At 38.8% G+C, this 18,950-nt stretch overlaps 3 protein-coding genes across 4 annotated transcripts; 2 read left to right on the plus strand and 1 right to left on the minus strand.

The window, feature by feature from the left end:
• The first annotated feature begins 8,086 nt into the window (after positions 1–8,086).
• On the plus strand, positions 8,087–8,593 carry LOC137966354 (F-box protein SNE-like). Its single transcript, XM_068812941.1, has one exon. It carries the CDS (start codon positions 8,087–8,089, stop codon positions 8,591–8,593), a length of 507 nt encoding a protein of 168 aa, XP_068669042.1.
• Positions 8,594–9,282: 689 nt separating this feature from the next.
• LOC137966410 (uncharacterized) lies at positions 9,283–13,504 on the minus strand. The gene is made up of 3 exons (XM_068813005.1): positions 13,357–13,504; positions 11,935–12,091; positions 9,283–9,574 (listed from the first exon to the last, which is right to left on the minus strand). The coding sequence occupies exons 1-3, from the start codon at positions 13,357–13,359 to the stop codon at positions 9,528–9,530; spliced, it is 207 nt and encodes a 68-aa protein (XP_068669106.1). The 5' UTR covers positions 13,360–13,504; the 3' UTR covers positions 9,283–9,527.
• Positions 13,505–14,939: 1,435 nt separating this feature from the next.
• Positions 14,940–18,822, plus strand: LOC137966407 (uncharacterized). Of its 2 annotated transcripts, XM_068813003.1 has the most exons (3): positions 14,940–15,118; positions 15,209–15,322; positions 15,697–18,822. In XM_068813003.1, exon 3 carries the CDS (start codon positions 16,138–16,140, stop codon positions 18,271–18,273), a length of 2,136 nt encoding a protein of 711 aa, XP_068669104.1. In that variant the 5' UTR covers positions 14,940–15,118; positions 15,209–15,322; positions 15,697–16,137; the 3' UTR covers positions 18,274–18,822. The 2 variants fall into 2 exon arrangements, with proteins under 2 accessions (XP_068669104.1, XP_068669102.1); XM_068813001.1 differs by having other exon boundaries at positions 14,940–15,134; positions 15,209–18,822.
• The last annotated feature ends 128 nt before the right edge of the window (positions 18,823–18,950 follow it).

The following is an 18,950-nucleotide window of genomic DNA, read 5'->3' on the forward strand; positions in this document are numbered from 1 at the left end:
ACGCATTACAATTAGTTGTTTGCACAATAATTAAGCCACTCGACCCGCTCTGCCACTGTCATTTTTACAAACAAGGTCTTCATACTTGGCGTATCTAACCATCTAGGAGCGCCATACTTCAGTGCTTTTGACAGGTCGGAATTTCCATGAGGACATTGAGCCAAGGTTCTTCGACATCGCGTTCCTTATACTTCATAACACATTTCATAGCTTCAACAATTTGGCCAACTGCATCAATTAATTTTCTATTGTCTTCAGTGGGCAATTTGCTTCTCTTTCTACGATGACGTGAAGATGACCCTTTACTTCCACGAGATTGATCCGTTGTCGAATCATTTCCGCTAATGAATTGCGGTGGAGTTCCCATAAGCACGTCAACATTGTCGAGCTCATCCATCGGGATAGGAGCCGACTCAGCATGGATAATTTCATCACCCAAATCTATAGGAGTTGTACTACCATTCCCTACGGCTATTGTGTTTCTGACTACCATAGCCAATTTGTCGTAAAGGGGGCAACCTTGTTGTTTATACTTCTCAGCCTCTTTAAGCTCCTACAAGAATAAAACATCATTTATAATGGAATAGAGTTCTTAGTAATGCGAAACAATACAAACTGTTTTACAATATATCATGATTTACTGACCTTAATGTAGTCTTGCTATACAGAATGACATGCAGTAACACGTTGTGTGGTTGCATCCCAACCGAACCCACTAGTGTTGAGATAGCTCGTTACCGTTTGGTATGTTTTCTTCCATGATCATGTTCGATTCTTAAGCTACTCAACAGTATTTTTATTGATTGCGTCTTCATTGAACTTATTGACACATTCCGTATATACCTCGTGCTTCCAAACCCCATTGGGCAACTTGTTCCCCATATATACCTGTTCGACTAAAAGATCGAGCATTTTGTTGTCTTCTTCAAAGCTCCAAAAGTCATATGGCCGACCACTTGGTTGTTTTCTTGCAGCCATTTTCAATCTAAATCCGAGATTGACCTCATGGAAAAAACTTTATCAGACAACCATTACCCGTCACGAAACAAAAACCACAAATAAGAAAATACCATGTGGTGGATATTTATAACACCCGAATCTCTTCACCACATGGCAAAAAGCATTCCATAGCACTTCAAAAATTTTAAACAACATTCTAAAACATTCCAAAATTAATCAACTATTTCCATTAGAGATGCTCTAAACAATGCAAACACACACACACACATCAAGTCCAAATTCACCGAACACCCCTGGTATCGCCCCATATGACTTCACAGTCACTACGAACTGTACCTCGTCAGTGATGGGGGTCAGGTTTCGTTGGCTAATGGAAGCCCGTGTAGGCAATTCAACCTTGTTTGAATTGGCCTAAACACCGTAAATCGTAATTGAGAACCTTAAAAACCCTAAACCCTAACCCTAGACCCCATACCTCTAAAACCTCCTAAACCCTATACCTAAACCCTAATCCCAGAAGTTAAACAAAAAACCCTAGATCTTAAAAACCCTAAAAGCCCCAAACCCTAAACCCTATCACCCAATAAACCTTAACTGAAAAAAATTAAAAAAAAAACCTAAACCCTAATTCCAGAACCTAAACCCTAACAATACCATAAATCCTTAACCCCAAAAACTTAACCCCTAAATACAGAGCGCCAAACCCTAAAAACACTAAACCCTAACCCTAATAAAAAATTTAGACCCTAATCCGTAACACTAAATCCCACAATTATGCACAAATAACCCCAAATTAGGCACTAAAACTAAAATTAAATCAAATACAACACTCATTTAATCAGAAAAAAATTAGGGTTTAGTCATACCTTCTGAAATTTGGGGAAAACTGAAGCCAACGGCTGAAATCAAAGCCGAATGGGGAAATCGATGCTGAATCGAAGTAGAAATTAAGAAATTGAAGCCCAAATGTCAAAATCGAAGAAAACCAAAACTGAAATAGGGGAAATCGCAGGAAATCAGAGGAAATTTTGGGGGAAAAGATAAGAACGAGAGGGAGAAGGGAGTGAGATGCCGCAAGGGAGAAAAGAGGGAGAAGAGACAGAGAGAAGAGAGGGAAGCCGAGAGGGATAAGAGAGAGGGAGAAGCGAGCGGGAGGTCCAGAGGCAGAGCGAGTCCGAGATGGAGAAGGTCGCCGAAAGGACGTTCGCAGCGAGAGATGGAGGCAGTAGAGAGGGAGACGAGAGAGGGACGGTGGAGACGAGAGAGGGTGCAGAGAGCTCGGGGTTCAGGGAGACGACAAAGGGGCTGCGGGAACGAGAGAGAGGTGCGGGAACGAAATGAGGAGAAATGAGCGAGACAGTGTGAGCCAAAGAGAGCCCCGCGCGTGAGTCATGTAGATGATTCTCAAAATCGGCCGGAAAACACTTTCTCCCGTTTACTCTTGGGACATGAACTCTTGAGTCATGGATGTTCATGTACATAACATGAATTTTGGCACTCCCTAACGACCTCAGGACATGAACTGTGTAATGCGCATGAAGATCATGTCCTGAGTCATGTGCACTAACCCCCCCTTTAAGGTGTTTTCACCTTGAAGATCAATTCACTACACCAAAAGCCAAATAACATCTAAAACAATAGATCTCAAGGGTCTAATTATAGCATCTACCCATCAATGAGTAAAGAGAGATTGCAAGTGGAAAGGCCCCTATTGAGAGCATAATATAAGAGACTCTACAAGAAATAGGATTTTGTAAACAAATATTTCTACCAGTGAATTTAAATTCGCCAACGAAAATACATTTCCCAATAAATTTCAGAATTCACAAAAAAATCAAACATTTCCTAGTGAATTATAAATTCATTGCCATTGATGAATTTCTACCAGCAAAGTTAAAAAATCACTAGGAAAAGCTATTACAAGGAAAGTTTTTCGCTCACTAGAAAATACACTTTTCTGAGTGAATTTTAAAACTCTCTAGCAAAAGTTTAAAGCTAAAACTTTTTCCGCAAACCCTAAACTCTAAAAATTCATTGGGAGAAAATGCACTTTTACCAAAAACATTTCAAATTAGATAGGAAAAGAGTGAACCTAAAATTATTTTCCCTAGAGAATTTAATTTCACTAAGAAAATTGGAGTTTTCTTATCAAATGTGTTTTCCTCATCAATTTTATATAATTTTCAATATTTTTTTATGTAATTATTTTCCCCTTTTTTATTTATTTCTTCTATCTTATGTTTTCTTATAATTTTTCTATTTAATCAATTTTATCTTTTACTCTCTTTTATGATTTAATCTTTTTCCTATTTTTACTATTTGTGAAGATGTAATTTTTATTATATGATTTCTTCCATTTTCAGTTTTATTACGTTTTATTTTTAATTTTTAGTTTTTAATTTTTAATTTTTAATTTTCTATTTGTTGTATTTCCCATTTTCTATTTTTATCCATACCTTCTTTTTCATGTTTATTTTAAAATTTCTGTTTATCCAAAATTCTTAATCTATTTTTAATATTTGACTTTTAATTTTTATCGATAAATTATTTTAATTTTTTAATTTATATGCTTTTTTATATTTTATTTTTTTGTTTAATCTGAGTTCATTAACAGGTTCATAAGGGATATTCAATAGTCTAAATTATCTTTTACCAGCTTCAAATGTGTCAAAAGCCAAACTCTCTCTCTCTCTCTCTCTAATGGAATTCGGAAGCTTCCTGTTAAAGGTATCAAGAAAAAAGAAAAGAATGTCCACCGAAGAGCTCTCTGCCACACAGAATGACAGAACTTAGGAAGCAGACGACTGCTTATGATCTGGGAAGATGCTTTCAAGTAGATAAAAACACTTCTCTCCCGCTAATATTCAACAGGAAGCTTACTCTCAGCAAGAAAACACAATTTTCCCTGCTTCAACGATTCCTTTGCCAAGGGAGTAGTTGAATTCAGATGATGGCGACCACCAGCCACCTCGCTCTCTCTCTATTTTCTTTTTCTCGCCGTAACTTATTTCTGGTTGTGTTTTCAAGGGTTTTTTTGCTTTGACTAACTTGGTTTTCGTAGTTTTTTTTGTAGTGCAGACTGTCCATGACTATCTCCTCAGCCTTTTTAGCAGCTTTGGATTCCAGATAATTGAGATTTGTCTGTGCTCCATGGAAGTTTCTTTGAGGTGAAGAAAAGGTTACACCAGTCGAAGAATTCGGCAAACGAGTCGGTATCTGAAACATAAATTTAAGCTTAGGTTAAGTGTTTGGAGAGAAGCAAGTAGTAACTGGTTTTTAGTGAACTGATTATGAAAAAGAACTTGTCGTTTCCCATAGAAAGGAGAGTCTATCATGGCCGTCACAACTCCTGTTCGGCGCTCAATCAGCGTTAGCAATCGGCTACAGTTTTCGTCCTCACCTCTGCTGTAGAAACAACTTCCTGTCATTTCATGTTACTGATCTTATCTTCGAAGTTTTAGCTGTCAGCAAAGAAGAAGACTTTGTTCTCGAGAGAAATTTAGGAGGCCCAAAGATGGAAATGGGTAGGGGAGGTTTTCTTCTATCTCCAACTCCTCTTCCTCGTCTCCGTTTCTAGGAACAGAAATATGGAGGGAAAGCTTCTCTGGTCTTTCCAGCTACGTCGCAGGTGTCCATGGCAGCAACCTGCTCTTTTAGTTTGTATACCCTGATTAATTTTCCTTATCAAAGCTCTCGGTGCAGACGGAAATGAGAGGGATTAACCTGCTTCACATGGATTTAGGATTCAGAATATCCTACATTACTATTTGAAAATAACCTTCAAAATTAACCTGCTTCACCTTTACTTTTTCATTCTGCATTATAGTTTTCTTAACAAGAACATCACCATTCTTTTCCTAGAAGAAGAAAGACAACAATGATAAGTAGCAGAAAATAGACCTAAAAGACAAGTCTTCATTTCCACAATCAATCCCATCAAGCTGTCAACTCGCCCTGCTGGATGCCCACCAGGAACAAATAAAACAAAGGAACAGCTACCATGAAATGCATAATCACAAGTTTTGTTTTCCCTTCCACGTTCCATCTGATCAATTTTTCATCTTGTCTTTTATCCATTCAGATAAAGCCATGAAGATTAAGCAAGTACAGAAGCATCAAACAAACCAGACAATAGAATCCAACATTATTGACAAAAGATGATCACATGTTCTCTTGGACATTTTTTTTTTTTTTTTCATCTTTACTTCACACTGCTCTGTGTTTTCTTTCTTCTTCTGCTGTACCTTCCGTTTTCAATTCATTTTTACCATTTCAATCCTCTACCATCAGATAAATTTCACCTTACAGTTTCAAAGTGCAGAAACTATTTTCATATTTTATTTCCTATTTCCATTAATTTCATCTGAATGAAAGAGAAGTTGATGTTTAAAATAGAGTTAATAATATGAAGAAAAAAACCAGGCAGTGAAGCTCTCAAGCATTAATCCTCTTTTTTTTTTTTAATGAAAATGGTGAAAATCTAAAATATTATACGCAGAGATTGATCGATGAAGTCTGAGCAGAATAAAACGGATCCATCCAAGATTACTCTCTCTCTCTCTCTCCCTCTCTCTCCACTGCTTACATTGGTATCCGATACTGTGTCCGAGCAAAAAAAGTCCAACAGAGGTAAAACAGCTGGCTCCCTGTCTCTCTCTCCACCATCTCGAAGGTCACCCCTACCCTTCATGATCATGATTCATGGGTTGAAACTTGACAGTTGAAAAGTGGAAACTCAGATTCAGATATCTCCCCTTTCCATTAATGAACACAAGTCTACTTCAACCTTTACAACTTTTCTCACTATTTTTACTGAGACAATTCAAAAAGCTTTCGGGGGCTAATTATTCTACCATCGTCAGAAGAATCGCAAGTGCCCAATTGAAAGAAATCTCAGAGACTATTTTACTCAGAAACTATTTTACCATCCTTCCTTATGTCACCATTATCGTTTTAACGGCCGCAGAGGCCCCAAGTCCCTCCTTCCTCTGTCTCCAGACTGAGTTTTTCACCAGCCTCCTGTCATTGGATCCTCGCAAGGCTGTGAAAATGGCTGAGAACGGCTGGTGGCGTTTGTCACCATCGCAGCATCCTCACAGCCTAGAGACAGACACGCTTTACAGTGGAGAAGCCGAGTAAAATATGGGGCTTTCTGGGGAGGGAAGACCGAAGAAGGAAAACAAAAGGGAAGATGGGCACGTAGAAGAAGCTGCATAGAAGCTGGCCAAGGAAGTTGTCGATCAGGGATTGTGACTGCACTTTGTTCTGTGCAAATTTACAACTATTTTATGGGACCCAATGAAGACGACATTCTTTTAGTTTTAGTCCAATTTTGTGGTTTATCAGCCCAACCAAACGGCAGGATGTGACTAAGGTGGTGGAGGCATTTGAGTCTTTGTAATTGATCTCTAAACTATTTTCTGCATGAAATGATTGTAATGGAGAGGGTGTTCAAAGCTTGTTTGGGTGAAAAATGGAATGGAATCCTGGTGAGAGACCCTTATTGGCACCAGTTATTTTTATTAATTGATTGAGGGGTATTTTATACTTTTATGTACTCATGTAATCTAAACTTATGAAAGAGTGTTAGGCAGTTTTTGGCCCTAATAGAGAATGATACTATGCCTTGTCTTTCTTACTAATTTCTAGTCTTCTCTCTTCTTCTAATTATTAAACTCTTCATGGTATCAAAGGGTGACTAATCTTGAGAAGGTGTTTCTTCATATTTGTTTTGCAACCCTAGTAGAGAGATATGTACACAACTCGAGGTTTACTTAGAAGAACGATTTTAATTGACCTCTACCAAGGTTATCTTTAGCCAATTCTATTTCCAAATATGACTGACATTTTTTTTATTGAGGCATTCATCCAAAAAGAAGATTCCTATGATTTGTCATCCATGTTTGTTATATCGTAGTTTTGAGTGTGTGTTTTCTGTTGCAGAAATACCATCGTTCTTCGTATTCTGGTAGAGTTGATAAATGGGGTTATTTTCTTTTTTCTTAGTCCATGCGGATGTATAGTGTCTATTTAAGATCCCTAGTGTTTCTAGTTGTCATTATTTTGTGATGTTTGTTGATGATTTTAGTAGAGTCATATGGGTGTAATTGTTAGAAGATATATCTAAAGTATTTGATGTGATTTTTTCATTTTCATAGAGAAATAAAAACTCAGTTTGGTATCCTCATTCAAATTTTGTACATAGATAATTGTTTGGATTATATGACTTCTCATTTTACCCATTATTGTTTATTGTATGAAATTATTCATCAAATTGTGTGTCTTAAATAAAATGGGTTAGCCAAGAGGAAGAATATTTGTTATAATTCTAATTCATAGAAATATTTGTTATAATTCTAATTCATAGAAATAATTCTAATTCTCATACACAAAAATGATATCATGTTATAATTCTAATTCATAGAAATATTTGTTTTAGTTAATATTTATTAGTTTTTGCATTTGTTGGAGGTTACTTGATAACATTGAAGAGTAAGAAGCAAACGGTAAGAGCTCGATCCAGTGTCAAGGCAGATATAAGGTCATGGCTAACATAACATGTGAGCCTATGAAGGTGAAGTCGTTAACGGAGGACTTTAGCCTTCTTATTACAATTCCGACACAGATGGGTTGTAACAATCAAGTGGCTATTTTTATTGCAGGTAACCTAGTGTTTTATGAGATAACGAAACATATAAAAAAATTGTCATTTTATTAGAAATATTGTATTGAGGGTTGATGTGAAATCTTTTTTAAAATAGATTGGTTGAGATGAAGTATTTTTTAATATGGATTGAGGAGTATTTATGTAATCTTGTATTAATGCCTTCGTTTCCCAAAGTCATAATACAATACAAAAAAGGGAAATAAAGAAATGAGGTAAAAGGAGGGAGCGAGCATCAATTTCCAGTTCGTTTGGACAGGCCTGTTTGGCCTCTTTCATGCTCTCCTTCGATGCCTGTTCTCCATTCCCAGCAAGTCAAATCCCCTCTCTTTTTCCTTCATCACCGTTACGAGGCACAAATACAAGTAACCTTTCTTCCTTCTGTTGTTTTCTCTGAGAATGCAGCAGTTGCAGCACTTTCAGTGACAGAACCCCTGCCGGAGAAGAAGGAAGACGCGGAGTATGACGGAAGACGAGAGCAGAAACAAGGCGAACAAGAAGAAGTACAAGAAGAAAGAGAAGGACAGAGACAAGGAGATGAGGAAGGAGAAAGGAAGCTCGACCGCGTTTCACATAAACGACCACCGAGACGTGCTGGTTGAGGTGCTGACCCGTCTGGACGCGCGCTCCCTCGCACTTGCCGCCTGCGTCTGCCGTCTCTGGAGCGGCATCTGCCGCCACGACACCTTATGGGAGAACCTCTGCAACCGTCACGTCTCCTCTCCATCAACGCCGTACCACGTCCGGCCGGTCGTCGTGGCGTTGGGGGGATACCGGAGGCTGTACACGGCGTGCGTGGGGCCGGCGCTGGAGCGGCTGCGGGACCGGGATGAGGCACGAAGGCTGTCCCTATCGCTCTCGCTCTCGCTCTCTCTCTTCTCCATAGACTGCTACGAGAGGCAAGGAGGGCGCCGCCGTGGCGAAGCCTCCTCCCTCATGTTCCTCTGCCCGCCGCTCAATGTTTCCTGAGAATCGCCGTGAGAGCATGCCACAGCTGAATCCAGCAATGGACGGTGTTTCTTTTCTACTGATTCAAATGTTTGGGTCTTCGGGAATCCGATGAACTCCATGCATTCTTTTTTGTTTTCTCTATAAAAGAAAAAATTTACTCAATCATAAATACCTATTTTGTTCATCTTTCGAATTAATTAAATCTAGAGCCTTCAGAAACCTTAGCACCCAAGCGTTTTTTCTGGGTTTAAAAGGTGTTTCGAATTAGATGTCTTAATTTTAAAATAACATAAATAATAATAATAATCGCAGAAAAAAAAGAAAAAAAATACCAAAAAATAATTAATACTCCCTCAAATATAAAAAAAAATTTAGGATAACCGGATTACAAATGTAAAAACAAAAAGGATTTCATGCCCCCTGTCCGTTCTAAGTCGACCCGTGTACCGAATCAACATAGGGCGTTAATTAAAACAGAAAACAAACCAAAAGGCCAAGTGAAGCTGCACGAATATCACCCATGCTTGTTACAAATAAAAGCAACACTGGGAAGCCAGAAACAGAACCTGGTAGAGATATTTAGTACCATCAATGGTTGTTAAGAGTCTTTTACCACTGTTTGGTTGATCAACAGAGTGCTTGGTCTGAAGATATCTGAAGATACCTCATTGCCACAGATTCCATTCCAGATATGCTACCATTAGACATTCACAAAAAGGAAAAAAATGTTATTGATTTGGTTAAACAGAAGGTAAAAAAATTTCCATTCGGTGAGGAACCTCCACTTAATTGGTTTTAAGAGCAACACTCAAACTAGAAATTGTACACCATACACAAACTTTCAGTCACTTCCTGCATATCATGCTAATAAAGGAACTGGTTAGACACTACTACGCATTAAATACAATCACGATCACAATCCTGACGGATTCTTAAGTGCCTTGGGGTTCTCTCAAGCCATCCCTCCACTTGTGGCTGTCCTAATTATCTGAAACAATGCTGCAAAAAAAAAAAAAAAACTTAAGTAACTTTTGGAAGCATGACAATTTCAAAGTTCTTGTTGCAATAACAGGCTATAAGCTTCCACATAAACAATAAATACAGCAGCAAAACAGCATAACCGTAAATTAAAGGAGAATTGAATTGTCACAAATAACAATTCTGATCACATTAAGATCAAAACCGTGATAGCCCATTGGCTTTTGCTGGTAAGCTACAACTTGAGTCTGCAAGCCCAAAGGCTAGAACAGGGCTCATTACCCTCAATGTGCAGGCCCAAAGACTGGACAGTGCTCATTATCATCAATATACAGTCCCAAGTGCCCGTAGGTGTAGATAGGAAGGGCTTGAAGGAACATATGCAGCATTAACTAGAACGCCTGAACAATTATTTGCCAAGGGCAACATTTGCTTATCACAATTATAATCAGCTACACAAACAGAGGATTTTATTTGATATCGCATTAACTAGGTCTAGAAAGACAATGATCATAATGGAGGTTTAGTTTTTTCTTCCCATATAATCTAAAAGTGATAAAAAGATGTACGCAAATAGCTTTTCAAAAAGGCAAAGATCTAGCAAATATTACCAATAACACTATACTCATAGCAGTATCAGACCACAATGACAGCTAGCATAATAAGTACTTTTTCAAACCTCACAAAATAGACAACTAACTAACAGCGGATAACCAAGGACATATCAAAAACAACCATGCAGCAAAAATGGTACTTTTCTCCCATTCATAATGCTAGCTGGAATAATCACATGGGTTAGCATTAGGAAGAGCCATGAAATTATTAGTTAAAAATATACTTCAGCTAGTCATTTTGTAATAGACCTGGACCCAACTTTAATATTGTATCAATATAGGAAACTGCCTTATTGGTCCAGTCGGTGAGCCGCTTAATTTGTAGCCCATTTTCTTCAAGTCTCAAAACAGTTATTCATTTGAGTAGGATTAGAAATTAGGGAGAGTATTAGCGGGAATAATCATCTCACATGGGTTAATATAAAAAAAAAACAAAACATATGGTTATTAGGTGGGAAAATTACCTCCTAACTTTGGAGAGTCATTTTAGGATGAACCTAGGCCCAACTTTAATACTCATAACCAAATTTCAATCTATTCCACTTTAAAAAAAGTGAGCAATGAAATAAAATTTGACATGCATTAGTATGAAAATAATCACATTCAACTAAACCAAGTAGTTCACCTCATAAAATAAAAAAACCGGCAACATACTTCAGAGGTCATGGCTACAATTCTTCTGAAAAAAGTAACTATACAAACTGATAGGAAGTTCTTCTTCCTAAAACAGGAAGGTTAACATCAAATTAAATTTCTCACTAGAAACTGCTACACAGTTATTTGAGTGAATGTTAGGACAGACTCACCTAGGAGCTCTATACAACAAACACTTCTCGTTGAAGAAAACACAAGTTTGAATTTTTACCTAACACTCCAAAAATAAGACAGGGACCTCTGGTTACACTTTTGAGTTTATAATAATCCCATTACTCAGTTCGTGACAAATAATTTTGTATAACTGATTGGAAAAATCTCTTTTTTTTCCTTTTTTGGCTAGTGTACACACACATACGCCCCCCTTATCCCCTAGTGTGACTTGAACCCAAGACCTTGCACTAGATACCCTCACATGTGACAGTTGAGCCAAAACCCAAAGTGACTTGGAAATAAGCCCATCCAACAAGATGATCAACATCACAGACCTTGCTGATTAGCCTTTGGTTCAATGGCCACATGGAAAGTTTCTTAATGTGAGGTATTGGGTTCCAAGTCTCATGGCTGGCAAAGGTATTTAGCAGTGTTTGTGTCTCTAACCAACATTCAGTGAAGAAGAAAAAAGGAGGAGAAAACCCACCTGTTCAACAAGAACCAATAAAGGTGAAAATCCCTTTTGCAAATTAACAGATATAACTAGTTATTGAAAATAATATCCACCTCAAGTAATTACCTAAGGACTGACTGACAGTATCATATCAGCTATAGATAAAAACATCAAGCTTTTGAGTGCTAATTAAACCAGAAAAAAGAAAGAGTGTGCAAGTAGGTTTCTTTCTTATAGTTTACAACCTTAATACAGAAAAACATATGTTAACTGAGTGCTTTTAAAAAATAAAATAGAAGTACCCAAAAAACTATAGTTAAGGAAGGAAAGGAAAGAGAAGAACCATGAAGACATGGACTACCACTCCAAAGTAATAATGGAAACAGGGCCAAGCCATTTGACCTAACAAACAATAAACTCGAAATTGACAATGCATAAAACTCAATACAAAAATGACAGACCAACAGAAAGCATGTGAAGATATAATAAAGTGTGAGTGGGCATACATGATCCAATGACAACAAAAACGAAGAAACCAAGCAAGATTGGTCCAACAGGATAGTCATTTCCCTTCTTCACTGTTGTCTCAGGAACAGATCCCCTCTTGGTAATATTTTTCTGAAACTTGGCAACTTTCCTGTCTGCAAGGCGCCTTGAAGTTGTCTGACAACAATAAAGCCAACCATCATAAACATATGCAGAGGTTACAAAACAGACATGAAGCTGCATAGTTTGGCAAATGAACTACTTCCACTGTTACAATAAACTCCATTTATTGTTTTAGATGAGAAAACACAGGAACAAACCACAGCAGCCAAAGTAACCAAAATATGAAGTATACACTTCTTCAGGATTGAAAATATAGAGAAGGGATTATATCCAGAGAAAATAAGTACAGACAATTGGCCAAAATAAGTATAGACAATTGGATTGATCAAATGAACGACCCAAAAGAAAGAAATTCATGTTATAAACAACTCAGCATAAGTGCAAATATATAATTTTCCAGACCAATCTATTGAGGCAAAAGAGTTTTTTTTTTTTTGTTTTTTTTCTTGTTAAAGAAAAGGCATAAGAATGTTGCGGACCACCATAACCGCACAAAAAGGAAACAAAATGAAGAAGATAAGAGAAAAATACTGAAATGAAAAAGAAAATAATTTTAAAACAAGAAATGCACCAGCACATAGAAATAAAAACTTCAAGAGTACCACCATCCAGTCAAAGACTATGTTAGGGAAACCATATCCAACGACTACAAAAAGATTCATTTCTCGAACTAACAACAGAGAGCAATTCACCAGATAATGACAATTCAATCTGTCTGGCCACAAAAAGCATGGGGATTTTCAAGAGAAAAAAGAGTAACCAATGGCTAAGCTGGTGGCCCATGAATTCTAGGGCAAGGGAGGTAACCACGAAGGAAGCAGGGCAAAAAACGTACATAATTGGAACAAAATACAGATGAGAGTCTTGATCAAATATCACAAATCACGATCATCACAACAACGGAAGGACATAAAGTAATAAGTCTCGACAACGTATAATCGAATCCATAGTCAGAACAAGATCAGAGAAACGACATCCACCAAAGCAGCTTTCCAAAAAGAATAGTAATGCTAAGGTTTACGGAGAAGTTTCTCGTGTAGAGCAGGAAACAATTCTCACAAGCAAACTCGGATCAACCAACAACAAAATGCAGCAGCAGTTAATTACAAATTCGAGTCGAAACAACAAGATTACCACACAAATCGAACACGCAAACTCATCCCATACAAAAAACGCACAAAGATAGCAACCAAACGCCCCCCAGCACTGATTTCTTCAGCTACTATACATCCGAATGAAAAATAAGGATACGGGCATCCAAATGTGAAAACCATCAATCGACGGGACGAAATTAGGGAGTCATAGGACAAGAGTCTAACCATATTCGCACTCGGAAGGGAACACAGACAAGGTACGGTCGATACGGATTGAGGAGAACTGAATTGATTTTATTTTTTTTTTGTTCGGGGAAATCCGGTCTCCCTACGCCTGAGCCTTCTGTTTTATATCGAATCTGTTTCTATTCTATTCTCAAGGACTTCTATTAGGTATCTCGAAGCGTCCGCATGTGAAATTGAACGAAAGGGAGAGAGAAGCGGCGAATGGCACGTGACCTAGGTGTTGCTCACGCGTGTAACAATGCCAGGAAGTAGGGGTGGCATTGAGCCGAACATGAACCTACCTATGTATGCTTGGGTGTAGGCCAATAAACACTCCCATGGATCTGAATGTGACAATGCCGAGCCGAGCCAAGCCTGAACCTGCCTATGTATGTTTGGGTGTAGGCCAATGAACACTCCCATGGATTTGAATGTGAAAATGCCAACAAATAAGGTGGCATCGAGCTAAGCTAAACCCGAATCTACCTATGTATGCTTGGGTGTAGGCCAATAAACACTCCCATGGATCTGAATGTGACAATGCCAACAAGTAAGGTGGCATCAAGCTGAGCCGAGCCTGAACCTGCCTATGTATGTTTGGGTGTTGGTCAATAAACACTCTCATGGATCTGAATGTGAAACTATGTGCCGAATCTGAGTGATGATGTGGAAGAAAGGTGTCAAAGACTAGTAGATTTGTTGATGCTACTAGACCAAATATATCTTTGTTCTTAGTGTGATGAATCAAAATATACATAACCCAAAAACTTCGCATTAGCAAGCCTTGGAAACTTCTTTATAAATGTCATAGATTTGCGATTAATTGTGACTTCGGTGGAGAAAAATTACAAGCAAAAATCATAAACATGGAGCGTGTCTTTTCAAGGAGTTAAATTGGTGATTATAACTCTACAATTTGAGTATGTCTCTAATTCAATCACTTAAATTTTGAGTCTGGCAACTCCTAGGGGTGGGTTTCTTATTTTTTTGAGACGTCTTATGTCTCAGGTATATTACTTTATACAATGGTAAGACACCCACCCCTAAACCCTTGTTCATGGGGTAAGACGTCTGCTAGGGTCCCAGTCTCCGTCTCATCCATAATCCCTTCTTCGGTAACGGTGGTTGGCTGGTTGCATTGCATCTCGCATGTGACTCCATTAAAGGGGCGAGGTACTGGGGCCCTCGGGCCCTCGAGATCTGTACTGTCGATTGACCGAAAACCCCTCATCAAGGACGTCATTAAATCCACAAATAACACGGATCTTAAGGGTCAATTAGTCATTCCACACTCCAAGCAGTCGAGCGCTCCGCTCTGTAATAAAAATCCATCTTCTGTCACCAGTTAGAAGCCGGGCCCACACGCTTTCCCTTATAAAAATGCTGCACGCTTTCCAAGACCACCATTTGCCGATTACCAATGAGCTCGGCCAATCATGGCCCTTGATACTCCGGGGTCCCATCATGTCTAAAGTGGGCCCACGGTAGCAACGAAAAGCTTTTCAATAGAAGCTTTCAAAGCTGATACACCATGACTTTTGACGTATACGCCCTATTTGACTTTTTAACCTGGTCCCACTTCGATGCCGGAATATGTGGTGGGGCCCAACAGCTTCAACCTGATCGAAACATCTGTGTTCGTCCTGGGCGAGATAACGATTGGACGTTGGAGATGGTGCATACAGCGAAGCAATCTGGGGTGTTCATCGTGATGCCGGTCCCGACGCCGGCGATGGGATATGACGCACTTGCAGCAGTGACTGTGAGACTGTCTGCAAGTATTTTTTTTTTTTTTCCTCTTGTCGTATTTGTGACGATGATATAAAAAGCTTACGTAGGTATTTTTCGACAGTTGGAGTAAATCATCTGCTAATCTGCGAAGTTCTGAAACGAAATGGGGGATTTTCAGATCTTTCTGCGATGTGGGTTGTCTTCCTTTCGGCCTCGATCTGTAGTGCTCTTGATCGTAAGTGTGATCAGATAGGTTAATCGTATTTCCTTTTTCTTTGGGCTTTCTGTGTTTTCCATTGTAGTTCACTCTTATCTGAGTCAAATAACGAATGTTGGGGATTTGTTAGAATGATCTGATTGAGTACGATTTCGGTCTCCTGTCTCGGTTTCTGGATCTTGGGTTTTTATGGTTACTGTTTTTTTGTGGAATTAGGGTGTGTTAAGCTTTATTCTAGCTAAATTGAAGGATTTTTGGAATTTTTCTCGGCTTTGATGTTTTGGATAGGAAACCCCACGAAGCATGTCTGTTCCTCAGAGGCTGTTTTGTTTTGAGGTTACTGGTGACCGGGTTTAATCTTATTAACGTAGAACTCCCTTTTTCTCTCGTAGTCTATTTAATCGGAGTGAAAGACGCAGGTTGTCGGGTTATCTACTGAGATTCATGCCGAACAGGAGTCCTGCAAGTGCCTGCGTGTTAAATTGATTCAGAAGTTTGGTTTTTGGCTGTAACATCTGTTTTTTTGACAATTGACATTTAGTTTCAGTTTTTGAGAATTGTCAGTCGGTGATCGTGCTTTCAGAAGGAAGCCCTTTGTGTTTGTATTTTAATCTTGCTGTACATCTTTGGAGAATTTGGTTTTTTTGTCTTAGGTTGCTGAGAATGGAATTTGTTCTTCTTTGGCAACCCACTTGTAGTTGGAACCCTGGAAATTCCTGTTTCCTAGAGTTCTTCTTCTAGCAGAAATGGTAGGCCTTATACTTTGGTCTTGAGGATTTCAGAGCTGGGGACTGTTCAAAACTTCCTCTTTTTGAACTGGGTTGATCGTCCATATGGACTGCAATAAAGATGAAGCTTGTAGAGCAAAGGAGATGGCTGAGAAACGTTTTTCTGAAAAGGATTTTGCAGGTGCAAAAAAGTATGCCATAAAGGCCCATAATTTGTATCCTAGTTTGGACGGTATTTCTCAGATGCTGGCCACCTTTGATATCTACATGGCTTCACAGGTTAAGATCAATGGTGAAACTGATTTTTACTCAATTCTTGGACTGAATCCCCTGGCTGATGATGATACAGTTAAGAAACAGTACAGGAAAATGGCTTTAATTCTTCATCCGGACAAGAACAAAACTGTGGGTGCAGAAGGCGCTTTCAAGTATGTTTCAGAAGCCTGGAGCATTTTATCTGATACCAGTAAAAGAAGCTCTTATGATCAAAGGAGAAACATTTCTTCAGTGAAGACTCCTCGGCAGAAACCTGCTAAGCGGACTGCAAATGTTAATGGGTCCCACAAACCCTCAAAGTCTTCAAATTCTAATAGTGCTTCAAAGCGCTATACGTTTTGGACCACTTGCAGCTCATGTAAGGTGCAATTCGAGTATCTTAGGATCTATCTAAATAACAGACTGACATGCCAAAACTGTCGGACAACCTTCATTGCTGTAGAAACAGGGAGAGTGCCGGCTAACTGTGCAAACCCATTCGTGCCTACATCAGTCCCACGCAAAAATGGGCATGTTCAGCATGAAGTCAATTATGGAACATACTATTTGGCCAACAATGTACATTTTGTTGGAGGTGGGGTATCAAGTTTTCCTTACGGATTTGTGTCAGATTTTCCTAGTGTAACAGTTCAATGGGTTCCATTGGCAGCAAATGTTGCACAAGCTCATGTGTCTTCTGTTCCTGCTACTACTGCAACAGTTGTACCTCAGCCTTGTGATAAGATGAAAAGATCACGAGAGAGCTCAAAATCAGTGGGGAAAGATCACTATAAGAATGTCTCTACAAATGTGGCTTCTGAACAGATGGCGTCCATGACGGATCGGCCTGTTAAGAAAATGAAGTGTGAAGAAGTTACACCAAAAGCTACAAAGTCTGAATCAGCTGATGCAAAACTGGTACAGGGAAGCAGAAATGGAGTCATCAATGAACTAGAAAAGGGTATCCCAACAGAGAATAGCCACTTGAAATTCTCTACTGTAAATGGACAATCTTCAATTGCCCTAGCGTTTGATGCTCGAAAGCTGTTAATTGAGAAATCAAAAACTGAAATTCGCAAGAAGTTGGAAGAGGTAAGATTGAGGAAGAAATGGGAAGAGTTGGGATTAGAAACTGAACAAGTTTCGAGTGAAACTGACAAATCTTCAGGAGATAAAAATAATTCAGGTGGTAGTTGCGGTGCCCCTGTGCCAGAAGAGTCATCTGCATCTGTCTCCATAAATGTCCCTGATCCTGATTTCCATGATTTTGATAACGATAGGTCCGAGACCTGCTTCAAGCCAAAACAGATTTGGTCTTTATATGATGATGACGATGGGATGCCTCGACTGTATGCTCTAATACGTAAAGTTGTTTCTATAAAACCCTTCAAGATTATTGTGAGTTACTTGAATGCAAAAAGCAATAGTGAGTTTGCTCCAGTAAATTGGGTTGCTTCAGGCTTCAACAAGACATGTGGGACTTTCAGGGTAGGGAGGTGTGAAATGATTGACACTGTTAATGTCTTTTCTCACGTCGTTGATGCAGAGAAAATTCGTAGGGGTTTTGTTCGGATTTTCCCAAAAAGGGGTGACATCTGGGCTGTATATAGGAATTGGTCCCCTGACTGGGATGACACAACACCAAATGAGGTGAGGCATCAGTATGAGATGGTGGAGGTTCTTGATGATTACACTGAAGAGCATGGATCTTGTGTATCTCCTCTTGTTAAATCTGCCGGTTTCAAGACAGTTTTTAAGAAGAAGAAGAAGGATCAAAATGCTGTTAGATGGATTCCCAAGAGTGAAATGTTTCGTTTTTCACACCAAGTGCCGTCATGGTCTCTTGAAGGGAACGAAATAAATAGCATGCTTAATGGGTGCTGGGATCTGGACCCTGCAGCAACTCCGCCGGACTTACTGAATCTAATAACACCACCAGGAGAGAATGAGGCAAGTGTAGGACGGGCAGGGGAGAGAGAAAGCTAAGCAGGATTTTGAACTTTTGTAGCATTGGTTGATCCTATTGGAAAATTAAATGTACAAATGTACAATACATGTCTGAGGAGCTGTTTTTGTTTCTTGTTGTCTGAAAATTGGATGATTGATGAATGATGCTATGGCGATTTACTGACTGGTCTGGCAGATATGAGCTTCTTGAGTTGGTGTGGCTCCTTGTGGATTCCAGTTGATTATGCAATTTGGAATGTGTATTTATAACTCCTAAAGCTGGAGAACTAGTCTCCCCCAAATATCGTTCCTTTAGATGAGGTGAAGAAGTGTAGAAACTTGTATTCAAACGGAAAGAAGTGAGGAAACTTCAATCAGGTCTGATTAAGTTCTTGTATAAGCGTAGCAGAATGAAGTTCGAGCCGTACCCTTCACCTCCCCAAGAGAATTTTAACTTACCCAGAATTTTCTTTGCTTTTCATCTTCTCTAATTTTTCAGGAGTCAAACTTGAATATCAACTGTGCAATTTCACCTCTCAATGGAATTTTAACTGTTTGGATATTCATTTCACTAAACATAATCTATATATTTCCTGAATATGTTCTTTCTTTTTTTACTTTTCTGTTGTGATTACATAGTAATTGATTAATTATTACATTAAATAGGTCAATTAGCCGGTTAATTAGCACAAATCATCGTGTATTTATTTATGTTT

This window comes from Aristolochia californica, unplaced genomic scaffold (assembly GCF_029961685.1).
Source record: "Aristolochia californica isolate CCGP_79_NKW_82.1479 unplaced genomic scaffold, dmAriCali1.0.hap1 SCAF_5, whole genome shotgun sequence".
Classification (NCBI taxonomy): Eukaryota; Viridiplantae; Streptophyta; class Magnoliopsida; order Piperales; family Aristolochiaceae; genus Aristolochia; species Aristolochia californica.

Excerpts from the sequence above, each read along its gene's own strand:
- LOC137966407 (XM_068813001.1), top strand. The coding sequence starts at position 16,138 with ATGGACTGCAATAAAGATGAAGCTTGTAGAGCAAAGGAGATGGCTGAG.
- LOC137966354 (XM_068812941.1), top strand. The coding sequence starts at position 8,087 with ATGACGGAAGACGAGAGCAGAAACAAGGCGAACAAGAAGAAGTACAAG.
- LOC137966410 (XM_068813005.1), bottom strand. Across the intron at positions 9,575-11,934 it reads TTTTGTTGTCATTGGATCAT|CATTGTTTCAGATAATTAGG; the intron begins GTATGCCCACTC and ends TTTTTTTTGCAG.